This window comes from Bos mutus, chromosome 9 (genome assembly GCF_027580195.1).
Source record: "Bos mutus isolate GX-2022 chromosome 9, NWIPB_WYAK_1.1, whole genome shotgun sequence".
Taxonomy (NCBI): domain Eukaryota; kingdom Metazoa; phylum Chordata; class Mammalia; order Artiodactyla; family Bovidae; genus Bos; species Bos mutus.
The window spans coordinates 88,139,418-88,161,594 of record NC_091625.1 but is presented as its reverse complement, the minus strand read 5'-3'; the positions used below and the strand labels follow the sequence as shown (position 1 = coordinate 88,161,594).

The 22,177-nt window shown below is 40.5% G+C and overlaps 1 protein-coding gene across 7 annotated transcripts in view; it reads left to right on the top strand.

The window, feature by feature from the left end:
- RMND1 (required for meiotic nuclear division 1 homolog) overlaps window positions 1-21,912 on the top strand; it is a 34,590-nt gene extending 12,678 nt beyond the window's left edge. For 2 of the 7 annotated variants that reach the window (XM_005891541.3, XM_005891540.3), the window contains 10 exons: window positions 341-449; window positions 2,328-2,403; window positions 4,958-4,997; window positions 7,003-7,103; window positions 9,016-9,122; window positions 10,058-10,122; window positions 10,853-10,929; window positions 13,287-13,407; window positions 20,831-20,947; window positions 21,436-21,912. In XM_005891541.3, the coding sequence (XP_005891603.2) occupies window positions 341-449; window positions 2,328-2,403; window positions 4,958-4,997; window positions 7,003-7,103; window positions 9,016-9,122; window positions 10,058-10,122; window positions 10,853-10,929; window positions 13,287-13,407; window positions 20,831-20,947; window positions 21,436-21,477 (855 nt within the window). In that variant the 3' untranslated portion in view covers window positions 21,478-21,912. Of the gene's footprint in view, window positions 1-340; window positions 450-2,327; window positions 2,404-4,957; window positions 4,998-7,002; window positions 7,104-9,015; window positions 9,123-10,057; window positions 10,123-10,852; window positions 10,944-12,167; window positions 12,201-13,286; window positions 13,408-20,830; window positions 20,948-21,435 lie in introns of those variants that run through there. The other 5 variants (XM_070376870.1, XM_070376869.1, XM_070376873.1 and 2 more) reach the window with 4 other exon arrangements.
- Window positions 21,913-22,177: the final 265 nt, after the last annotated feature.

The window sequence follows — 22,177 nt, the reverse complement described above, 5'->3', positions numbered from 1 at the left end:
AATAGCATTTCATCCTGGCGCCCATAGAATCCCTTAATCCTCTCTCATCTTTTGTTCAGTCTGTGCTTGAAGCACAACCGGTGGGGTTGGTTCCGTTTTCATCTAGGCCATTTCATCTTTTTGACTAGCAGGAGAAAGTTCTTGCATAGGTTGAGCTGAAATCTGCCTCCGTGTAATGTCTTGTTCTCCGTCTTTCTCACATCCCTTGTCCGAATCTTTGAGATGTTTGGAGAAAAGGCTCGCCTGCCAGCTTCGCAGCACAGAGTCCTCCTCCCTGTAGTGTGACAGCTGTGTCAGGCGCCTCTTAGTAACCCATGTCATGCCCCTCTCCCTGGTGCAGGACCTGATGCAATGCACTGCGTTTGCAACCGCAGATGAGTACCATCTTGGAAGCCTCTCTCAAGATCTGACGTCCCATGGATACGTCGAAGTGACAAGCTTGCCTCGAGGTACATCTCCTTGAACCAGGGACCAAGTATGTTAAAATGTATTAGAAAGTAATTTTCCTATGATAACTGTCTGAAATACATGTTTGTTTAGGTTTCATTTTCAATTTAAACAACAGTATCATAAAAGGGGTGTTAAATCTCCTTATGCAGATGACAAAGATAAGATTAAAATCAGTATGGTTCACTCAGCTTTATTTATAGGATCAGTCTTATTTGGGATGATCAAAGGCCATGCCACTTCATTTCTGTCACATTTAAAAGTTATTAGTATTACAGAAGAACCATAAAATTAATAGAAATATTTTAAACTAACAGAATTAGTTAAAAGATAAACACAATATTTAAAAGGAGAATTAAACTGAGGGTTGTAGGGTAGTGTGAGGAACACTTTGAGAAATACATGAAAAAATAAGTGACTTGGAACACTTTGGAAAATTCATGAATTGACCTCAAAGTAGCAAAAATAGTAGGTGGAAAAACCTCGCTGCTACAGAGAAAATTTTTGAAAGTCACTGCCTGTAAGAAACAGTTGAAATGTCATGGTGCTCTTTGGCCTTGATGATCTGACCAGACTATTTGGTGGCAGAAAGAAATATAACTGACTTAGAAAAACAGCTGTGTCCAGGGCCCCCGAGATGAAAACTCGCCCTGGGGTCTTCTTGGCTGATTGCAGAGGCTGTCAGCAGTGAGGTCTTGTGCCTCACAGACTTGGTTTCTCACACCATGCCCTGAATCTTGCCTGTTTCATTTGTGGTGTTCTCCACTGTACGTGTGAACCTTGCCCTCCATCCATCGATGTAGTATCAGTACTCAGGGAAGTGTGAGTGCACCGAAGTTTAGGATTTGGTCTCCACCTGAATCCTCCATTCCTCTATCAGGAACTCTAAAGATTTTAGGATCCTAAGTTTAGGCCAAGAAATTAGACAACAATTTGCATATTAATTAGTATGTTTATTAATTGATAGATTAATGTGTTGTTTATAATTTATGATAGAATATAGTAAATACTACTAAAATAATATACAAAGTAACTACTTATTGGTGAATATATACGTATATATTTATATTTAAAATGTTAAAATATTTTAATAGCTACTGATGACTGCTGTGGTAGTTCTCATGATTGACTTTGAAATCAGATATGTTTTAAAATGGCAGGTGTCTTTGTCTCTGTGTGTTTTCTATTTTCCACACTGTCTACAATATAATTTAAAATTCAGTGAAATTTTGAGCAGTTTGAGAATATTAAAACTATATTATTAATAAAATTGTAAAGGAAGAGAATATGTTAATTGCTCCTCAACTTTTATTTCAAATTATTTATAAAAAGTTTAATTCTTTTTAAATTGAAGTACAGTTGATTTCCAGTGTGTTACTTTCAGCTGTAGAGCAAAGTGATTCCGTTTTATATTCTTTTTCTATTATGGTTTATCTTAGGATATTGGACATAGTTCCCTGTGTTATTTGGTAGGACCTTGTTCTTTATTCCTTCTCTATAGAATGGTTTGTGTCTGCTAACCCCAGGCTCCCAATCCATCCCTCCTTCACCCCACTCCCAAATTCTTGAACCATAGTCATACTGAAGCTGAGACTTTAATAATTATCAACTTCTAGTGATTACTGAATCAAAATGGGCAAGAATGAGTTCTAAATAGCTCTAATAATAGTGTCACAGGTTGTTGAATATTTTGTTCAAGTAATTTCCTGTGGTCTTCTCATTTTATCATGTTAAAATACTTTCAGAAACCTTAGTAGAAAGTGTGACTGTGTTGCAGAGCACTTCATGGTGTGTGAAGATATGATCACAAGCACTTTGTTGAAGGTGACCCTGAAACCATGTGTCACCTTGTGACATAGCTTTTTGCTCTTTTATCACAGATGCAGCAAACATTCTGGTGATGGGTGTGGAAAATTCTGCAAAAGAAGGTGATCCTGGTACAATATTCTTCTTCAGGTAAGACAGGAGAGCAACCGCAGTGGGAGGTGGGCTGTGTGGCCAGGTAATGTGGTCCTTAAAGGTGCAGGTATACCTCATCTCTTAGCAGTAAATGTGTTCAGGATTTGTGATTAAAATTTATCCTTTGGCTGTTATTTGAATAAGAGAGTTTGTTAGTTTTAGGCATTTGCTGGTAAATCCTCTTATAAAGTAATGAATTCCCCGCCTCGCCCCAGGGAAGATATCAGGGATTTTTCATTCCTTGTGTTCTAAGTTAACTTTCAGCACTATGTCATCTTTGTATCATCTGTGCAAGTCATTTATACCATGCATGATTCGTGACAGTAAAGGGTGCACTTAACATGTTATCAGAAGAGAGCCTTGGACAAGGCTAAAGCAGGAACCACTGTTGGAAATAATGGAGCTCTGCAGGATGCAGGGATGGAGGGAACCGATGGCCTCCCCAACGTTCTGGCCTGCCTGAGAGCAAGAGGCTGAAGGAGGCTCAGGTTGAGGTCATCAACAGAGGCCCACTCGGGTAACTTGGAGTGTGCTTATCTTTATATATAAATCTGGGTTTTCATTTACTGAGAACATGTAAGCATGGTGTTTCCCATTCAGCTTCAGGGCTCCTTCTCACGTATACATGCTACCTGCCCTGCTGTCTTTTCTTCCTTGCCATTTTCTTCCTTTTCTTTCTTCTCCCTCTGAAACTCTTCAGCTAAAGTTTTAGACCACCTTACGTCTCCAGAGACTTCAGCCTGGGACCCTGCCTCACATACATTCATTCCTTTTCTCTAAAGGTTGTTTTAACACCAAATACTCTGGAGCAGCTGAGTAGGCATGGTGATGATAGTAGAAACCATTTAAAATCATCTCATGTTATCCTCACAACACTTGAAGAGAGTCTTCCCCCCACCGCGCCTCCCCCCCGCCCCCCCCATTTTGCAGCTGAGGAAACCAAGGGTCAGAGGGATTGAAGTGAATTACCCACAGTTAAGGGACTGATAAGTGGCAGGACAGAAATACATGGAACATCCATAAAAATACAGACTTCGGTGAAGTTTCTCTGGTCTTAGTTCTTACAATTGCTGATAACTGGCAGCCCTGTCTTTGTGTCTATGGGTGATTCATAATTGGGTTCAGCATTTAGTCTGAGTAGAATCACATCCCTTTTGACTCGAGTGAGGAATTTGGATTTCTGAGGTCCCCTAGATCAATGCCATCCAGTAGAAATACAATGCAGGCCACAAGTGCAAGCCACGTACATAATGATACATTGTTTAATAGCCACATCTTTAATTTAAAAAAATAACATGAGTTTAATTTTGAATAGCACTAATAAGAGCATCATATATTACCTAAAATTAATTTTACTGGTGCATTTTATCTAATCCAGCATATTGAAACTATTATCATTTCTACATGTAACCAGTCCACAATTGATGAGATTTAGATCCTCCTTTTCTTCCTAAGTCTGTGAAACCTGGCACATGTTTTCCACTTACCGCAGCTCTCAGTTTGGAGCAGGTCTGTTTGAGGTACCTGTTAGTTACACGTGGTCACACAGGGCTTGAGCCCCATACCCTGCAGTTCCTGCGACCTCTCGTCTGCCTGGAGGCGCTTCTCTGAGCTAGTGCTCTGGCTGCTTCAGTACCTTCTCCAGTCAGCGTCCTGAGACCCTACCCTGGCCTTTTGCCACAGCTCACTCACTGCCTGGTCTCACTGCCTGTCTTCTTACCCCACCACCAGTCTGTCTGTCTGCATCTCTGTAGGCAGGATAATTTGACAGTAGGTAATTCTGACCACTACACTACCCTGCTTAAAATTCCACAGGATTTGACCAAACTCCTGATCACAGCAGGAAGTTCCTTCCGGGGTTGTCTCTTACCACCTTTGTCTCTACCCGCCCTCATCCACAGCCACTCACACCACTAGCTCTTTTTTCTGCGACATCGCATGCCTGCCTCACACCTTCTCCCGGAGCTGGGGTGTTTCCTCTGCTGTATCTCCTCCTCTCATTTTCTCGTTCAGCTTGGTAGTCTTGTACGAACAGTGTCCCTCCAGTGTGCCCCTACGTAGATCCTGCAACTCTTAGAATTCAGATTGCCAAGATTGGCCAAGAAGTTCTTTGGGGTTTTTCCATAAGATGTTACTGATGTATATGTCTGGCTGAGTCCCTTTGCTGTCCACCTGAAACTATCCCAGCATTGTTTGTTAATCGGCTATACCTCAATACAAAATAAAGAATTTAGAATTTTTTTAAAAAATTGAATCAGGTTATGAAACAACCTAGATACGTGAAATTATGTAGTATTACAATAATTGTTACTCTGCAAACCACTTGAGAAATCCATGAATTTTTGAGAGGCCAAGTTTTTTAATCAAAAGTTCAAAAAATAGCTTTTGTTTATCATATCCATCCAGGGGCCATCATGTCAAATCCATAATAAATCATATTTTTTTAATTGGCATTCTAGATACATTCTAGAAGCTACACCTAAAGCATGGCTCTGTGTGTGGCCCTGAAGAATGTATTCCACCTTTAACCAAGTTTATTCTTTTAAATCAGGGAAGGAGCTGCTGTGTTCTGGAATGTGAAAGACCAAACTGTAAGTATAAATACAGTGTGAAAGCATTAAAACTTAGTTTTCTGAGAATAAATTGTTAAGTAGCCCTCAATAACCTGAGCCATTGGATGATAAAATGACAGATAATCTTCAGTTTCTTTGCTCAGCATTACATGATGTTGATCCTAACACTGTCATCTTCCAAAATTGTCATTTTGACTACAGGTTACCTACATTTTCCATTCTCTGGGCACACACTGATTTGTGGAGAATCAGAAGAATCCCTGCTATACTGCAGATAGAAGAAGTGTACTTCTCACATGATAGCCTACAAATGAGTAGTGTTCACACAGTTAACTGGAAGCTGGCTGCCTTGAGTTTTATTTTAGATCAAGATCAAGTTTTCTAGAACATTTTCACTCACTGGAATTCATTTCTTTAATATCCCAATCAGGATTTGTTTAATACAGCCTTTTCAGGGGCAGTTTGGTAATACACATCAAAACTTTATGTTTAACTCAGCAATTTTACATCTAGAAAGTTACCCAAAGAAAATAATCACATTATAGGTGATGAATGATATACAGAAATGTTCAACACATTATTTACAATAGCAAAAATGAGAAATAACCAAAACACATAATAAGAGAAAGCTTGTTAAGTAGATCTGTAGAATAAAATCTACTGTCTATCAGGTAGAATCTAGTGCTTAAAAGTCATGTGGGGAAAAAAGCCTGTTCCTGGGGATTGCCTGGTAGGCTTTCCTGGTGGCTCAGATGGTAAAGAATCCACCTGCAATGTGGGAGACCTGAGTTCAATCCCTGGGTTGGGAAGATCCCCTGGAGGAGGGCATGGTAACCCATTCCTGTATTCTTGCCTGAGGAATCCCCATGGACAGAGGAGCCTGGCAGGCTACAGTCTGTGGGATCTCAAAGAGCTGGACAAGACTGAGCAACTAAGCACAGCACAGCACATGATACAGTTAAATTAAAAGAGCAGGTTACAGACTATAACTGATATAATACCAGAGCTGTACTAAAAGTGTGCTTCGTATAATCCCAGCTTTACTAAAAGGAGGTACCCACACACATAGAGGGTGGGAAGAGAGAGACTGAGGAGTGGTTTCCTGGAGAAAGAAATATAGGCCAGCAATAGATGTAAGAAAAATGTAACCCAAATTGGCTATTTGAAGTTGCAAAGATGTAAAAGGCTGACAATACTCAGTAATTTTTTAAGAATGCTTTCATAAATCTTTGGATTCTAAAATTGGAAATCCTGCCTGCCACAAGTAAAAAGAGACAGATTCCACATGCTGCAACTATCGATCTTGCATGCCACAGTGAAGAGTGAACATCCTGCGTGTCACCGTTACAAGCGTGTGTGTCTTTTGATCTAACAAATCCTGAAGAAGTATTTCCACAGGCCCTGAAGATACTTGCATCAGGCTGGTGCCTGTGACATTGTGTTAGTGGAGAGGAGAAAAAAGTCCCCCATGAATGGACATTTAGAATGGTTAAATCAGTTGTGGTTCCTCCGTTAAGGAGAACAGCATTGAAAATGTTTGTATGTACAGTACCATCCCATTTATATAAAAAGCAAACTAAACATACATATATTTACATGTAGGGGGACGTCTGGAAGGATATGCACCGAGTTTAATCATGATTACCTTCAGGGATTAGGAATGCAGGAGAATAGAGAGATTATCACTTTCTATTACTGTGTTGTTTAGATTTTTACAGGTGTTTTACTTAAACATTTTGTGTGTGTGACAACACACACAAAGAAAACAAGCCGTAGTGTTGCCGTGTTTCCTCTGGGCTGTGGGAGATGGGTTGTTTCTGTTTTCCTCTTTAAGGGCCCCTGTGTTTTCCAAATGTAACAACAAATGGATGTATCCTTCCAGTTAGTTTAGCCTCACCATGAGTTTGCTTTTTCCTTAAAACCTGAAGAACAAAACAAACATCATTAAATGTAATTTTTAAAATGTTACAACCATCACTGAGGGGGTCAAGATAATTTGAGGTTAATCTTCCTTTTCTTCTAGATGAAGCATGTGATGCAAGTTCTAGAAAAACATGAAATTCAGCCCTATGAAATTGCGTTGGTTCACTGGGAAAATGAAGAGCTTAACTACACAAAAACAGAGTAAGCACCTTTTTATCAAATTTATGAAACAGGCACTTGAAATAACTAGGGAAAGCAGTAAAGAAGGTCAAGTCTTTATGAATTTGGAGACAAATTTTGAGGAAAAAAGCTATTAATACAAACAGAAAGCCAAAGCAATTAATATTAGTGGACAGACAATTTTTTAACTTCTCAGGCTACCCATAAACTAAAACAAGTAGATAGTATAACCCCAAAATAATGTTTCCTAAATAGCCGAAATCAGTAAAAAGTAGTGTGCCTTTGTCAGAATGAACCTGTCAAATTATTCTAGTAGCTTTTTTTTCTTATGTAAATTCTTTTTGCTTTTTTCCTATTGATTTTGAGTATAAAAAGTATTTAGTATAATGAGGGGATGCTCTAAGGGAACCACTCACAGGAATGGAGGTGCCTGTAAGAAGTGGGGGCCTGCTGTACCTGCTCAGGTCAAAGGTATGGGGAGACAGCATCCTGGCTGATTTTCCTGTCCCAGCAAGGGTGCAAAAATGAGGAGAGATGTTAGGGTGGAGAGAGCAGGCAGTGGGAACAGGATTAAAAGGTCTTTATTCTCAAGGAGGTCCCTACCTAGTGGAATGTGAGAGTTGGGGGAAAAGTCTTGGTGCTGAGCAAGGAAGCAACGCAATCAGAGCTTTAGGGAAATTTGGAAGAGACACCAGCTATAGAAAGAGTAGATGGGCTAAGAGCAAGTGCTAATTGCCAGCGATGAGCTTTCCTGTATCATTTTATCTGACATAGTCGCCGGGATTGTGGCAAACCAGCTTTCAGGTGAGATTCAGAGACGCTGGGCACCTGACTCATGAGTGAGGACCCAGGCCCACGGTGGGTGCAGAAGACAGCGATGGTGTGAGCCGGGGACATGACAGATGAGGAGCCAGTAGAATTGTTGCTCATTTTATTCATTATTAAGCCCATGGCCTTGTGGTCACGTTTCCCATCAGTTCCCCTCCCATAGTCTGCCTCCAGATTGCACTGTGACTTACTAGGCATTGTCCCCCACCCACCTGTAGGTGTGCACACACGCATACCCATCTCACAGTCTCTAGAGATTCAAGTGCTTGGCTCTGGATCCTGGAGTCAGATTTGGTTTCATCAAGAGACCATCCTTGCCTCCACCAGTGCGGTGGGTGTGTGAGTCCTTTCTGTGACCCAACTGCCTACTGTCTCACTCTGTGTGGGCCGAGCTCCTTCATAAAGCATCTCATCAGCTCTGCCCTCTGTCTCATGTCTTCTGTTTTTCCCCCACCTTAGGCTTTTGGAGTGGATTCTGCCTCCTCTCTCCCTCTTCATCCAGCTCTCTTTGTCTTTCTGGTCGCTCATCTCTCGCGAAAGTTTAGCCTGTCCTTTTCCTCTTTGCTTATGATGCTTATATCCCCAAATTCCCTTCCTTCCCTACTTCCCCAGTCATTCCAGAATTGTCTACATATGCATCTTAATTTTTCATAACTGCCCGGTTTCCCTCCACATCCCTACCGCATTAGCATCATTTTAGATTATACTGTGTATAGTTAGACATTCAGCATTTATTCACTTAGCAACTTATTGTAACCATTTTCCCTTTTCTACTAAATATCCTTTCAAAACATGCATGTTTACTTTTGTGCCGAATTCCTGTAGATGAACTGTTCTTGCACACTTAGTTTCTTTCCTGATTTCTTACTATTAAACATTTGACCATAAAAAGTTTTCTGTACACAGATCTTTCTTTGCATCTTTCACTATTTCCTTAGGATAAATTTCTAGAAGTGGAATTACTTGGATCATAGGGTATGAGAACATTTGTGAGACTCTTGATACAAGTTGCCAAAATGACCTCTAGAAAGATTATAAGGTGACTTTTTTAGAAGAGAGAAAGTACTTTTCAAGATTTAGAAAAGGCTTTTTCTTTTTTCCTTAGGGGGCAGTCAAAACTTCACAGAGGGGAAATCCGGTTAAATTCAGAGCTGGATTTAGATGATGCCATTCTAGAGAAATTTGCTTTCTCGAATGCCCTTTGCCTCTCAGGTAAGTTACTGCTACTTATCAGAGAAGGTGTCACATAGTGTTCATTTCATCCAGGAAGTTAAAAGATTTAGTAGACTTTGTCATGTTTTCACAGAGTACTTCAGCAAGACCTTATAATTCCTATTTCTTTTTTTATTCCAAAAGAATATATATATAGAGAGAGAGTATAAAATACAGTATCCATGCTACAGTTATACGTTCCTTATTAGTTGTATTGATAAAGCTTACCTGTCCAAAAATACTTTTATATTATTGTTGTTGCTGTTGTTATCATCACTCCCTTTGTTCTCTCCACTTCTGTCTGAGATTGCTGGTCTTAGGCTGTCTCTAATCCAGGCAAAGAAAGCTCAGTCTTGTGTGACTGGGCACAGGCCTCTTTGTAGAAAAGTACACCCTGGTTTTTTACAATAATGGGACAGAGGGTCACAGTGGCTCTCAGTTTTTCTGTAAAGATCCATACACCTGTATGAAACTGCAGAGGTTCTCCAAGAAAGGTTCCTGCCACCAGTCTATACCAGGCTGCTTGTGCATACCAGCCAGGAGGCTTTGGGACTTCTGAGCTATACCCGCTGCCCGGAGGAGCAGAAGGGAAGGCCAGGAGAGTCTGGTTCCTGCCCCAGCTAAAGAGCCACCCTTCATTCCAGGGCGTAGCTCATCCTCTGGGCTTCTGAGATGCAGTATGAGAAAATCAGAGATTTTACCCAGTGTAGCTTTGATCTGCCATCAGAGCTTGGAAACTGACTCACTTTCTTCTAGCTCTTTCTACGTAGTGCCCTCTTTTGTAATATAATACGTAAGTGTTCTAAAATGTCAGTTTCATATTTTTGGCCATCTGCTTCTTAAACTATTGTTAAATGGCAGTGAAGGTACTATGCAGTTTTGCATTTTGTAGAAATGTGATGATAAATGTTCAATTGTTAATCTTTTTTCTCTAGTGAAACTTGCTATCTGGGAAGCATCACTGGATAAATTTGTTGAATCTATTCAGTCGATTCCAGAGGTAATTATACCAATTTTATGCTTGTTTTCAAGGATTGAGTTCTATTGGGGAAAAATACAAATTTCACACTATAATGATGAATTTAGAAGTACAACAGACTAGTAATGAATGGTAAGAAAGCTACACTGAATTTAAGCAGGAAAAAAAAAATCCAGTTACATATAAAATTATAAAGAAACCTTTTAAAACTTAAAATTCAAATTTTGTGTGTTTATTAGTTGCTCAGTCATGTCCGACTCTTTGTGACTCCATGGACTTGTTGCCCACCAGGCTCCCCTATCTGAGGATTTTTTCAGGAAGGAACCAACCCAGGAATCGAACCTGTGTCTCCTGCATTAGCAGGCAGATTCATCACTGAGCCATCTGGGAAGCCAAAATTCAAAATAGCTTTCATTTATGGTATACTTTTAATGTAACTGAATTGAAATGAAATGTTTCCTGTCAAGGAAACTGTGACCACTTTTCTCGATTAAAGAAACAAATGTTTTGACAAGTTATGAGAAAAGTAGCAGCATGAAAAATGCGTCTATAGTTATACCAGAATTTCAAATTACATATGTTAAAAATCATGCCTGCTGTAATTAACTTTCTTTTTACGTGGAGGAATAGTCATACTTGGGAAAAGAGCCCCTGGTTTTTCAGTAAGAGATTAGGAATGTACATCACAGAACATGCTAGTGAGAAGGGACACATGTGTATGTATGTATGTATTTCTCCCCCTCCCAAATAGGCTTTAAAAGCTGGGAAGAAAGTGAAACTATCTCATGAAGAAGTTATGCAGAAAATGGGTGAACTCTTTGCCCTAAGGTAAAATTTTCTCTGTAAGTGATATACTTCATATATTCATATATTTAACAATCAGCAGAAAATATCCCTGTACAGTAAAGAGCAAGCATTTGTACCTTAATGGGAATTGCAGCTGTTTTTATTTCATTCGTTATAAGCATGAACAACTCTGACCCATTAGAAGCAGCTGGGCTGTGTTAGGACTTTACTGGAAGAAATTCTGCCTGTGCAAGAGAAACCACAATTAATCTATAATAAACCCCCATCGGAGAGCACAGTAGGTGTTCTCTGGAGGTGGAAAGACACATTCTAGAATTTGAACAATGGGAATTCTCAGTACAAGTCTGTCAGTGCATCATAACTCTGAATAGACCTAATTGCTACAGAAAAGTGATGTATCATCTTTCGCTGACTCTAAGACACCGTAAGATGCCATAGGAAAGTGAAAATGCTACCAGCTAGCATATGAGACAATGCTTTTTTAATCACAATTTTAATTTTGCGCTTCCTGAACTAGCTCTTTTAGACTTATTTAGATGTAGATTTATCACATTTTATGTATTCCCAGGCATACATAAAAAGGAAAACATGAGGGAAGTAAGTTGTCTAAGGCAATGACAGCTGAGTCCCAACTGCCACCTGTAAGACATCATCACTTTTAAAGATGCCTCCGTTTTCAGAGATGTTAAAAATGGGAAGAACAGTGTCTTAAAACTGATGAAATACAATAGTGCATCATTTAAAATTAAGTTAAATTAAAAAGCCTTCAGTTTATTCTTGTAGTTTCCCTAGGGTTTATGGAGTGAAACATCCTGAATTTTGGTGTTTTTCTCACCAGGCAGCATTCTCGGTGCTTCAGCTCTCCGTGTGTGGGATGAGTGACTGGGGTTTGTCAGTAGTGTCCCTACGGGTTGCTGTTCCACGTTTTCCTTAGATATTAAAACTCGGCCTGGTGAGGAGAAGGGGGCCAGCGTTCCATCACCCATGCCTTCCTCACAGCTCAGGGACCCTAACTCAGGACACCAACAAAAATAAAAACCCCTATGTCAGGAGCATCCTGCAGCCCATCTAAAGCCTCGAGCTCGCTAAGAAGTGGGATACAGAGACTTCTCTCTCCTCTGCTCTTAATGATGCGAGCAGAATTCCATATAGTGAGTTACTATATCAAAACTCAGAAATTAGAACTAAATATGTTTAGGTTTGTGAATAGTTTCTATAGGGCCTTACTGTTCTTATCCTAAGTTTTCTTCTTTTTACAGTAAGAGTGCTTATGTGTTATTCAAAGGAATATGGTGAGTCTATGAAAAGATATAGTAGAAATGTGGCAGGTTATATCGGGTGAGAAATTAAGTCATAAATTACAGATGTGGTACGATCCCACTCGTAGACAAACAGCATAAATATTCATATGCATCTTGATGTGTATACATACTACCAGACATGTAGGTGTGTGTGCACATGTGTGTGCAAAGAAGCAGATCCTGAAGGACAACAGCAGACTGTTGGCAGGGCCTAAAGGAGTTGAGTTGTGGTGTTAGGGTAAAGGGCCTAACAGTGTTTTCTGAGTTCTTCTCCAGGGTTTTTCTTTTTTATAGTGAAAAACTATTTATGTGTTACTTCTACAATGTAAATTTTCTTTTAAAAACAAGCTCAGGCTTCATTTGTAAAAGGGTAGAAATAGAGAATTTGCTTATCCAGTGTTTGATCAAACACTGGAAGGATACTGAGGAAACCAGTAGTCATGTGAATACCTATCCACACACACCCATGCGTGCATGTGTAACAAACTTGAATGAGAAAAGAAGCTTCAGATTTTTTTACATTGGGTTTTCTTTTATCTGCTTCATAACTGTCAGTGTAAATATTGAATTAATTTGGGTGTAGATTTTGAAATTTTTTTGTTTACATGTTTCTCAGAAGTATTAAAAGAATCAGCATTCAAAACTGTTTTTATAAAACACCATACAAATAAATTAAACATATTTACAAAACAGAAATAAATTCACAGACATAGAAAACAAACTTGTGGTTACCAGTGGGGATGGGGGAGATAAATTAGGAGTTTGGGATTAACATATGCACACTGCTGTATATAAAATAGGTAAACAACAAGCTCCTACTGTGTAGCATAGGAACTGTACTCAATATCTTGTAATAACCTATCATGGAAAAGAACTGAAAGAGAATATATATATATAGAGAGAGATAGACGTATCTGTGTGTGTATAACTGAATCGCTTTGCTGTACTCTTGAAACTAACAACATTGTAAATTAACTACAATCAATGAATAAATATCTCCAAAAAAGAAAGAAAATAGAGACCATGATTTTTTAATTCAAGATACAAATTAAAAGTTATGATTTTCCTTTTTTTAAGACACCGTATAAACTTGAGTTCAGACTTCTTGATCACTCCTGATTTCTACTGGGACAGAGAAAATCTGGAAGAACTTTATGATAAAACTTGTCGGTTCCTCAGCATTACTCGTAGAGTTAAGGTATGTATTTTGCACTTCTACTGAGAGAGGAAGACACGACGTCACCTCTAAGTTGTATGACAGTGTGAAGAGAATTTTTTAATTAAGTAAACTGCTTTTGGAGAAATGTCTCTTGACTTCTGGACAGATCTCTAGATTTCCCGCTCTCGTTCTGTGTACAGTTTTCAGCTTTCACGTCAAAGGATATTCTGAATTTTACTCCAGAGGCTCAGTAAGATTGGTGAGAGTCTGGAGGCCTGGTAGTCCAGTAGATTTCTCATCAAGTTTCAAGCAAGAGTTTGTAAGGTCCAGAACTTTACTGGCAACAGTGAGAATAAGAATGAAACTTTTAAAAGAATCCTTTAAGACAGATGAAGTGGTCGGTATGGGGAGGCCAGGGAGAGAGAGGAGTAAGGATGACTAGTGTTTGCTGTGGGCAACAGGTAGAAAGATGGCAGACGTAGAAAGGTTGGGGGTGGGAGGAGGAGCCACGCTTGAGATATGTGGAGAGCACAGTAGCAAGAGAACAGCCAGTTAGACCTGTCACAAGAGCGTTTAGAAGCATGGGAGCAAAGTTGAGGAGAGAGGCAGCTGATGGAGTGATGGACGTGGGTGGAGGTGGTCATGACGGAGGTAAGCCCCGCGGCGGGAGAGAGTAGAAAACACTGGACGTTGGTATCGTGTGCACGCGGTCCTGCGACATTTGATCACGTGTAGATCCAGGTGACCACAAGGTCTGGGTACAGGTCTGTCCTGTGACCACAAAGATCTGCCTTGCCTCCTTATAGTAACACCACCATCTCTCCCCCACCGTCCCTAACCCTGGGCAGTGACTAATCTATTCCCCAGCTCTGTAACTTTGTCATTTTGGGATTGTTATATAAATAGAACTGTACCGTGTGTCTTTTAAAATGGGCTTTTTTCAATGAGTATAACACCCTTGAGATCCCTCCAAGTCATTGTCTGTATCAACCCCTGCCTTCCTATGAGCTACCTAGACATTTGGAGGGGATTCCGTTTTGATTCATCTGTATCATTTTTTAGTATGTCTCTCTGCATAGGTATTTGGTGGTTGCTGTAGGTAATCCATTATGCGTACCTTTATCACAATCCACTCTTTTCGACATTTCGCCAGATTAAATCCTGTAAGGAAACTGTACATGTATATCCCTCTTCTCTCCACTTTGAGAACTTCATCAATGTTTTAGTTTTTGCTTCGACCATCAGCATAATTAAGAAGACTCAAGAGGAGAAGGAAATTCTCTCATATTTACCCATATTTTATTCTTTCCTTTGTTCTTTTTTTTTCTTCAATGATGTTCTAAGATTTCTTTTTCTGTTGTTTGCTTTCTATTCCAAGAACATTATTTAGCCATTCTTTCAGGGTAAGTCTGCGAATATCAGGGTAACTCTGAGAATATCTAGACTTCCCCTTCATTCCTGAAGGATCTTTTTTTCCCTGGTTGAAGGATTCCAAGTGACAATTCTTTTCTTTCAACACCTAAAAATTACTGTCCCACTTTCTTCTGGCCTTCATGGTTTGAGAAATCTGCTGTATCTCTGATAATCTCAGATCTTTATACTCCAGTGAGTCTTTGAGGCTCTTTTCTCTTTTTTTCTAATCTTTTCAATAAATCGTGCTAGAACAATTAGATAGCCGTATGTTAAAAAAAAAATGAGCCCTAGTCTTGTCTTTACACCATTTCTAAATGAATTAGAGTCCTTTAAATATAAAAGGTAAAATTATAAAAGCTCAGAAAGAAAATATAGGGGAAAAGGCCTCATGACCTTGGGGAAGGCAAAGATCTGTTAGGACCAAAAAAAAAAAAAAAAAAATCATGAACCTTACAGAAAGAATTTGATAAGTTGAACTTCATCAAAACTAAAACTACTGGTCTTTGAAAGACACTCTTTAGAATATGAAAGGGCAGGGACTTCCCTGGTGGCCCAGTGGCGAAGACTCCATGCTGCCCATGCAGGGGGTCTGGGTTGGATCCCTGGTCAAGGAACTCGATTCCACATGCTACAACTAGAGTCTGCATGCTGCAGCTGAAAATCCCTCTTGCCTCAGTGAAGACTGATAATCCCGCATGCCCCAGCTAAGTCCGGGTGCAGCCATATAAATAAACATTTTTTTAATTAAAAAGTAAAATAATATGAAAAGGCAGATCACAAATATATTGAGAATATTTCCTCCCACAGGTTGGAAGGAAATAGTCTCCATATATAACCTGACAAAAGACTTGTCCAGAATTCTTTTCGCTTGAAAAGACAACTCGGGTTTTTAAATGGGCAAAAAGATTTGAACTGACATCTCACAAAATATGTGAGTGTTCAAATGAACGTGAGAAGATGCTCAATGTTGTTGTCCGTCAGGGAAGTGCAGATGAAACGTACAGTGCGCTGTCACCACATGTGCGGTAGAGTGACTAGAATTAAAAGGACTGCCAACCCCACGTCAGGAGGGATGTGGAGCAAATGGAAGTTTCATACGTGACTTGTGACAATGTACATTGGTACAACCGCTCTCCAGAACAGCCTGGCATTTCCTCAGAAATTTAACTGTGTTAACTGTATGATCCAGTGATTCGATCCTGAGTATTTATTCACGAGAAATGAAAACATATATGCTCACATTGATTTGTACCTGCATCTTCATAGCAGCTTTAGTCATAATAGCCAAAAACTGAAAACAATGAAATGGCCACTAATAGGTGAATGGATAAAGAAACTGCGGGATAGCCATGCAGTGGAATACCACTCAGCAGTAAAAAGCAATTACCGATCCATGCAACAGCATGGATGAATATCAGGATCATTATGCTGAGTGAGAAAAATCTAGACACAACAGAATACATGCTACTATATTTATAGGAAATTCTAGAAGGACCAACCTGTAGTTACAGAAAATAGATTAGTGGTTCCCTGGAGCCGTAGATTTCAAAGGGGCACAGGGGTTTGGGGTGATGGAAATGTCACTTCCGTACTTCCGTGGTTATATATCTGTCAGAAGTCTTCAAACTGTATCTGCTTAGAATGGAGACAAGGGCACTTTATTGTATGTAAATTATGCCTCAAGGAAAATTTGGAAATAAAGCCTCTTTTGAGAATTCTTTAATGACAAAAGCATCAACTTTGCTGAGCAGTGGTACTTACTGGGGACGGATTTGAAAGTGCTCAAGAGTTACAGCTCTTAGATGTCTCCCCTTGTCCTCTTGGAATGAAGATGTTTGGTGGAACCCTGACTGTTGGGATGAACTGTACAGATTATTGCCACCAAGCAAATGTAGACCTTTTCTGATAAGCAGCCTGTAGTGCTGAGTTGGGTCAGTAACAGTTGCTGAGCAATAATGAAGATAAACCAGCTGCGTGGCTAGTGTGAACTCAGACATCCTACTCCCAGCCCTTCATTCTGTTTCCTTTCTCAAATCTTGGCATCCTTTGATATTGATGCCTGCAGTGTCCTTCGCATGTCCCTCGTGGGCAGGAGTACAGGAAAAGAGCCTAGGATCACAGTCACTAACAATGAAGGTGGTTTGAGCAGGAAGCATCCTGCGTGTGTGGCTCAGAGGAGGAGAAGCAGAAAGACAGGAATGTCTTTTAGGAACTTGGGATGAACACTACATTCAACATGAAAGTCACAGCTGAAGATGAGAAATGTCAACACAGGATCAATCAATCATGAATGTAGATGTGAAGTGATGAATCAGCTAGCTGGAAGATCACAGAGCCAAGTAGGAAGGGGAACCCTGGGGAAAGTGCCTCTGCGTCTTCACCAGGCAGCCGGAGTGGATACCCTAAGAGGGCACCAGGGCTCACCAGGGACGGTGCTCCTCTGAGTGGCTAGGCTTCCTCCATGCCCACTGTAGGGAAGCCAGCTCTGCAGTCCAGGAGCAGGTGGGCAGGGTCCCCTCAGTCCCACTCCTGGAAGAGTCCTGGAACATGTCCATTCTGTGGTATTTCTAAGAAAAAAAAATTTATGTGAGCTCTATGCAGCTATAATGCTGATTTCTGAATCCTTAACCAAGTACCCAGGAGAATGTATGCATTGCACTTAATCAGTGCTATAAACAAGTGGAAAATAATTCGGGTAGTGTCCTGAAGAATAAAAATAAATATATGTTTAAATTTGGCACCACCTGCCTCTCTGCTTCTGCAGTACTTTGTTCGCATTCCTTGGGGGCTTCCCTGGTGGCTCAGACAGTAAATAATCTGCCTGCAATGAGGGAGACCCAGGTTCGATCCCTGGGTCAGGAAGATCCCCTGGAGAAGGGAATAGCAACCCACTCCAGTGTTCTTGCCTGGAGAATCCCGTGGACAGAAGAGCCTGGAGGGCTACAGTCATTGGGGTTGCAGAGTTGGACATGACTGAGCGACTAACACTTTCTTGGGGGCAGCAGTTCACACACCAGGTCATATAGGTTTGGTTCCTGGTAAGAACCCCTTCCCACCTTCCCAGTGTAGTTTCTCGAGGCAAGGAGAGAGCACATCCTAGTGTGTCTGCCTCTTCTTACAAGGATGTTAATTTAAACTCCATCTAAACTTAATCACGTCCCTTGGACTGCAAGGAGATCCAACCAGTCCATTCTAAAGGAGATCAGTCCTGGGTGTTCTTTGGAAGGAATGATGCTAAAGCTGGAACTCCAGTACTTTGGCCATCTCATGCGAAGAGTTGACTCATTGGAAAAGATTCTGATGCTGGGAGGGATTGGGGGCAAGAGGAGAAGGGGACGACAGAGGATGAGATGGCTGGATGGCATCATCGACTCGATGGACGTGAGTTTGAGTGAACTCCGGGAGTTGGTGACGGACAGGGAGGCCTGGCGTGCTGCGATTCATGGGGTCGCTGAAAGTGGGACACAACTGAGCGACTGAACTGAACTGAAACTTAATCACCACCCCCAAAGACCTCATCTCTGGATACCATCGCATTGGAGGTTAGGGCTTCAGCACGAATTTGAGGGCACAAACCATTCTACCCATATTACCAGTGGTCCCCGGAAGTCCACTTTAATTTTTCTTTAGAAGCTAAAGGACTTGCCTAGAGGTCCAGTGGTTAAGACTGAGCTTCCTCTGCAGGGGGCACTTTTTGATTCCTGGTCGGGGAGCTAAGATCCTACATGTTGCAGGGCAGGTAAGCCCACACAGTACAGCAACTGAGCCTGTGTTCTGGCAACAAGAGAAGGCTATGTGCACGCTGAAACTGAAGCAAGTCTGAGCGCTGCCACAAAGACCTAGTGTGGTCAAAATGAAAACAGTTAATGCTACTTTCAAAAAAACTGTAGTTTGAGAAATGCTAAATTTAAGACCCAAGAAGGAAACCAATAAGATGGTGTTTTATAGACAGAAATTCGGGCAGTGCAGTTTAAAAGGGAAGCATTGTGTTTACAAATAGGTTTTGAAATGTTTGCCAAAATTTTGGTGATATCTTTAATAAAGATGTTTGTCTCTAACATCCAAAGAAATAAATAACAGTAAAGCAAGAAATTCGGGCAGAGGAGAAATTGGGATTAACCATTTATATTTGAGACTTATCAAAAAAGTTTTTCTTAAATCAGTCTTTCTTAAAATGTGGGATACATACACTTGTATAAGAGATGAACTTAGGTAACATATGGACCCTGAAATAACATGTAAGCATGGAAGCAAGTAACACTTGTGTCCCATGTTGAAGAGAAACACTCTAGTTTGGCTTTCATGGCTCTTGACTGGCCCTCTGATGTGTAAGCTCACACTTCCCAAGCATCAGGCCCAACTTTGTGCAGCCAACACCATTTCACATCATGCAGATTTTCCGTTTTTTTGGCAATGATAGTTTCCTTCTGAAATAAACAGAATTTCTAAGTCTTTGACTTGAATGCAGTTGGCTAATGTGTATCACAGAAGCAGTGATGATGGGATGGAAACGACCCAAGTCCAGGAGACATCTGGGCACGATCATGCAGAGTGCAGAGCTGGAAGGCAGGAAGGACAAGATCAGGACTCTGGGAACTGTCATCCACATTCAAGGGGAGGTCCGAGAAGTCTCAGAAAAGAAGGATGTCGGAGGCAGAATTTGGTCCCTAGAGGAGAAAAGCCAAAAGGAAGCATGTTTCCAGGTGTTGTCAAACACTTGAGTTAATTGAGGTCTTGTAATCTAACCAAGAAAGGGTGTTAAAGTTACTCATGAGACATCTGAAAGTTTCAGGGGAGTTGAGGTAATATCTACAACTTCTAAGGGCTAAATTGGGTGCTGAGGAAGTGGAGGAAGAAAATGTCTTTAGTCAGAGTTGAAGGAAAATAGAAGAGGGTTGGGTCATCATTTTGAAAAGAGAAGCAAGCTTAAGGCTGAGCGTATTTATAGACCAAGATCAGGCCGCCAGTAACAATAGGAAGAGGAAGGAGGCGGCACCGTTCTAAACACTTATACAAAGTGGCAACTGCGGGGTGCCCAGGGAGTCTGGAGGAGTGGGCAAGCGTGTTACCAGTGTGGCTCCAGGGGTTCCCTGTCAGTGCTGTCGTGTCCTCTTCTTTGTGACCCCATGGACTGTAGCTCACCAGGCTTCTTTCCATGGAATTTTGCAGGCAAGAATACTGGAGTGGGTTGCCATTTCCTACTCTGGGGTTCGCTCTCACGGTTTAATGTTCTGTGCAAAATCATGGTAAATATGGTGCACTAGCACATTTCAGTCAACCCAGACATGCATCTGTGATTTGTCTCGAATTTCCACCGACCATACCTGCACTCTCGGCATACGTACCTCAGAAATTATCAAGTGGAATCCAAAAACTATTTTTTAAAATTTGTCTTCCAGGCTCTGTAATTTCCAAAGGAAAGTGAGATAGATTAAGGAAGTATACCTTGTCAGCGGTCACATTGAAGGCTTTAATCCAAGAGTCTGTTTTCTATGACCCTCAACCAGCCTGTAGGATATCGGAAGGCAGAACCTAGAGAGTCTGCAGTTAAGCGTTAAGAGCAGTGCCATCTAGCGGTGATGTGTAGCAGGTCAAGTTTTGCGTTCGGGAATTTTTGACAGTGGGACTTAGTTTTCATATTGTAGATGGTAATCATTGTTTTTGCCATCTTCAGGCCATACTAAAAGAATCCTATTTCAAGTTTTCTTTTATTAACTGCTTAAAATTTACCAAGGGCAGTGATGAAAAACTAGGACTCAAAAACTTTTAGATCTTCCATCAAAAATCTTCCAAATATAAGAGGAGCTTTGGTATGCCAACTATTTTTTGCAGTCACATCTGTGCATTACAAAATGTCCCGGTGGATTCACAGAAAGGAGACAGGTAGCACTGGCAGGTTGCCTTTGGAGAGAGCTGAGGAGCCAGAATTGAAGGGATGATTTCTCACCGCATACCTATTTGAAACTCGGAAATTTGAAGCAGGCAACTGTTATCTTCAGTGAGTTCGTTTAAATACACAGGGTACTTTCTGAGATTTTTACTGTTGCAGGTCATGAATGAAAAGCTTCAGCACTGCATGGAGCTAACAGATCTGATGCGGAATCACCTGACGGAGAAGAGGGCACTCCGCCTGGAATGGATGATTGTCATCCTTATTACCATAGAGGTAAGTTAAAACTTTCTTGAAAGCAACTTGACAGAAGATAACAGGAAAGAACATGACTTTGTCCTAAATACTTAAGTCTGTTTGCAGATGAGGCAAGTTGCAAGTGACTGTGGTAATATTTTAAAAATGCATTAAAGTATTATTTTTGGAAAAGTTCCACATTTTATCTGGCTGTGCTGCGTGGCCTGTGGGACCTTAGTTCCCTGACCAGGGACTGAAAACGGGCCACGGCAGTGAAAGTACCAAATTGTAACCACTGGATCGCCAGAAAATTCCCTCATTCTGAGATGGCACTTAAGAGTTCTCACTGTAAATGTGTAACCTACAGCCCAGCAGCAAGTGCTTGTGCCTCAGATGTGCAGCTTGCCCAGTGGGAGAGACAGAGTTGTTCTTATTCCAGGAGCATTTTTCATTAATCACAATCAGAAAAGTCATCTTAAGTCTGTACCAACCAGTGATTTGTCGTAATACTTCTTTTTATTTGTAAGGTACTGTTTGAACTGGGACGAGTATTTTTTCTGATTAAGTGATGACCAAAGGAAAAGTATCGTTGCAAGAGATACTCGAGTTCTACAATCAAACATTAAGTATTCACCTGCTGAGATATCTTTTAATAGGTTATTTTTTTTCTTAAATCAAGGAATTGTTACAATGATCTCAGTTTCTAGTATTGCTGCTTGAATAAAAACTATGAAGAACCCAGCATCTGGGTCTATAACACTGATAATTTGAAAGGATTTTCATTTTATGTATTTTAAAGAGCTTTGGATAATCTTGGTAAATTTGGGCATTGCTCCTAACCTACCCCAAGGAGTCCCAATCTTGGCCCTAAGAAAACATAACAAAAACTCCAGTTCTGAAATACAGAAGATAGGCTTTAATGGCAGAAATTAACTTTCCATCCTGTTTTTATGTGGCATAATGAGTCTGCTCACTGGCACTTTCCTTTTATTAATCCATACTTTCCATCCTTTCACTACCAAGTTAGTCAAAATATTCTTCCCACAGAGGAACTTTTTCTCACTCTTTAGGGGAATTTAAAATACCAGGTACAAAGATTTTAATATTTATATGCTATCTTGAACTGATAAAGTCCTTTTTATCTTCAGCTTATGTTTATGCATATTCCCGCCTGCCCTACTACCCTCTCCATCACATGAATTTAATGTTTTTTTTCATGTTATATACATATCCAGAGTATTACTAAATTGGGACACTGTCACTTTACTG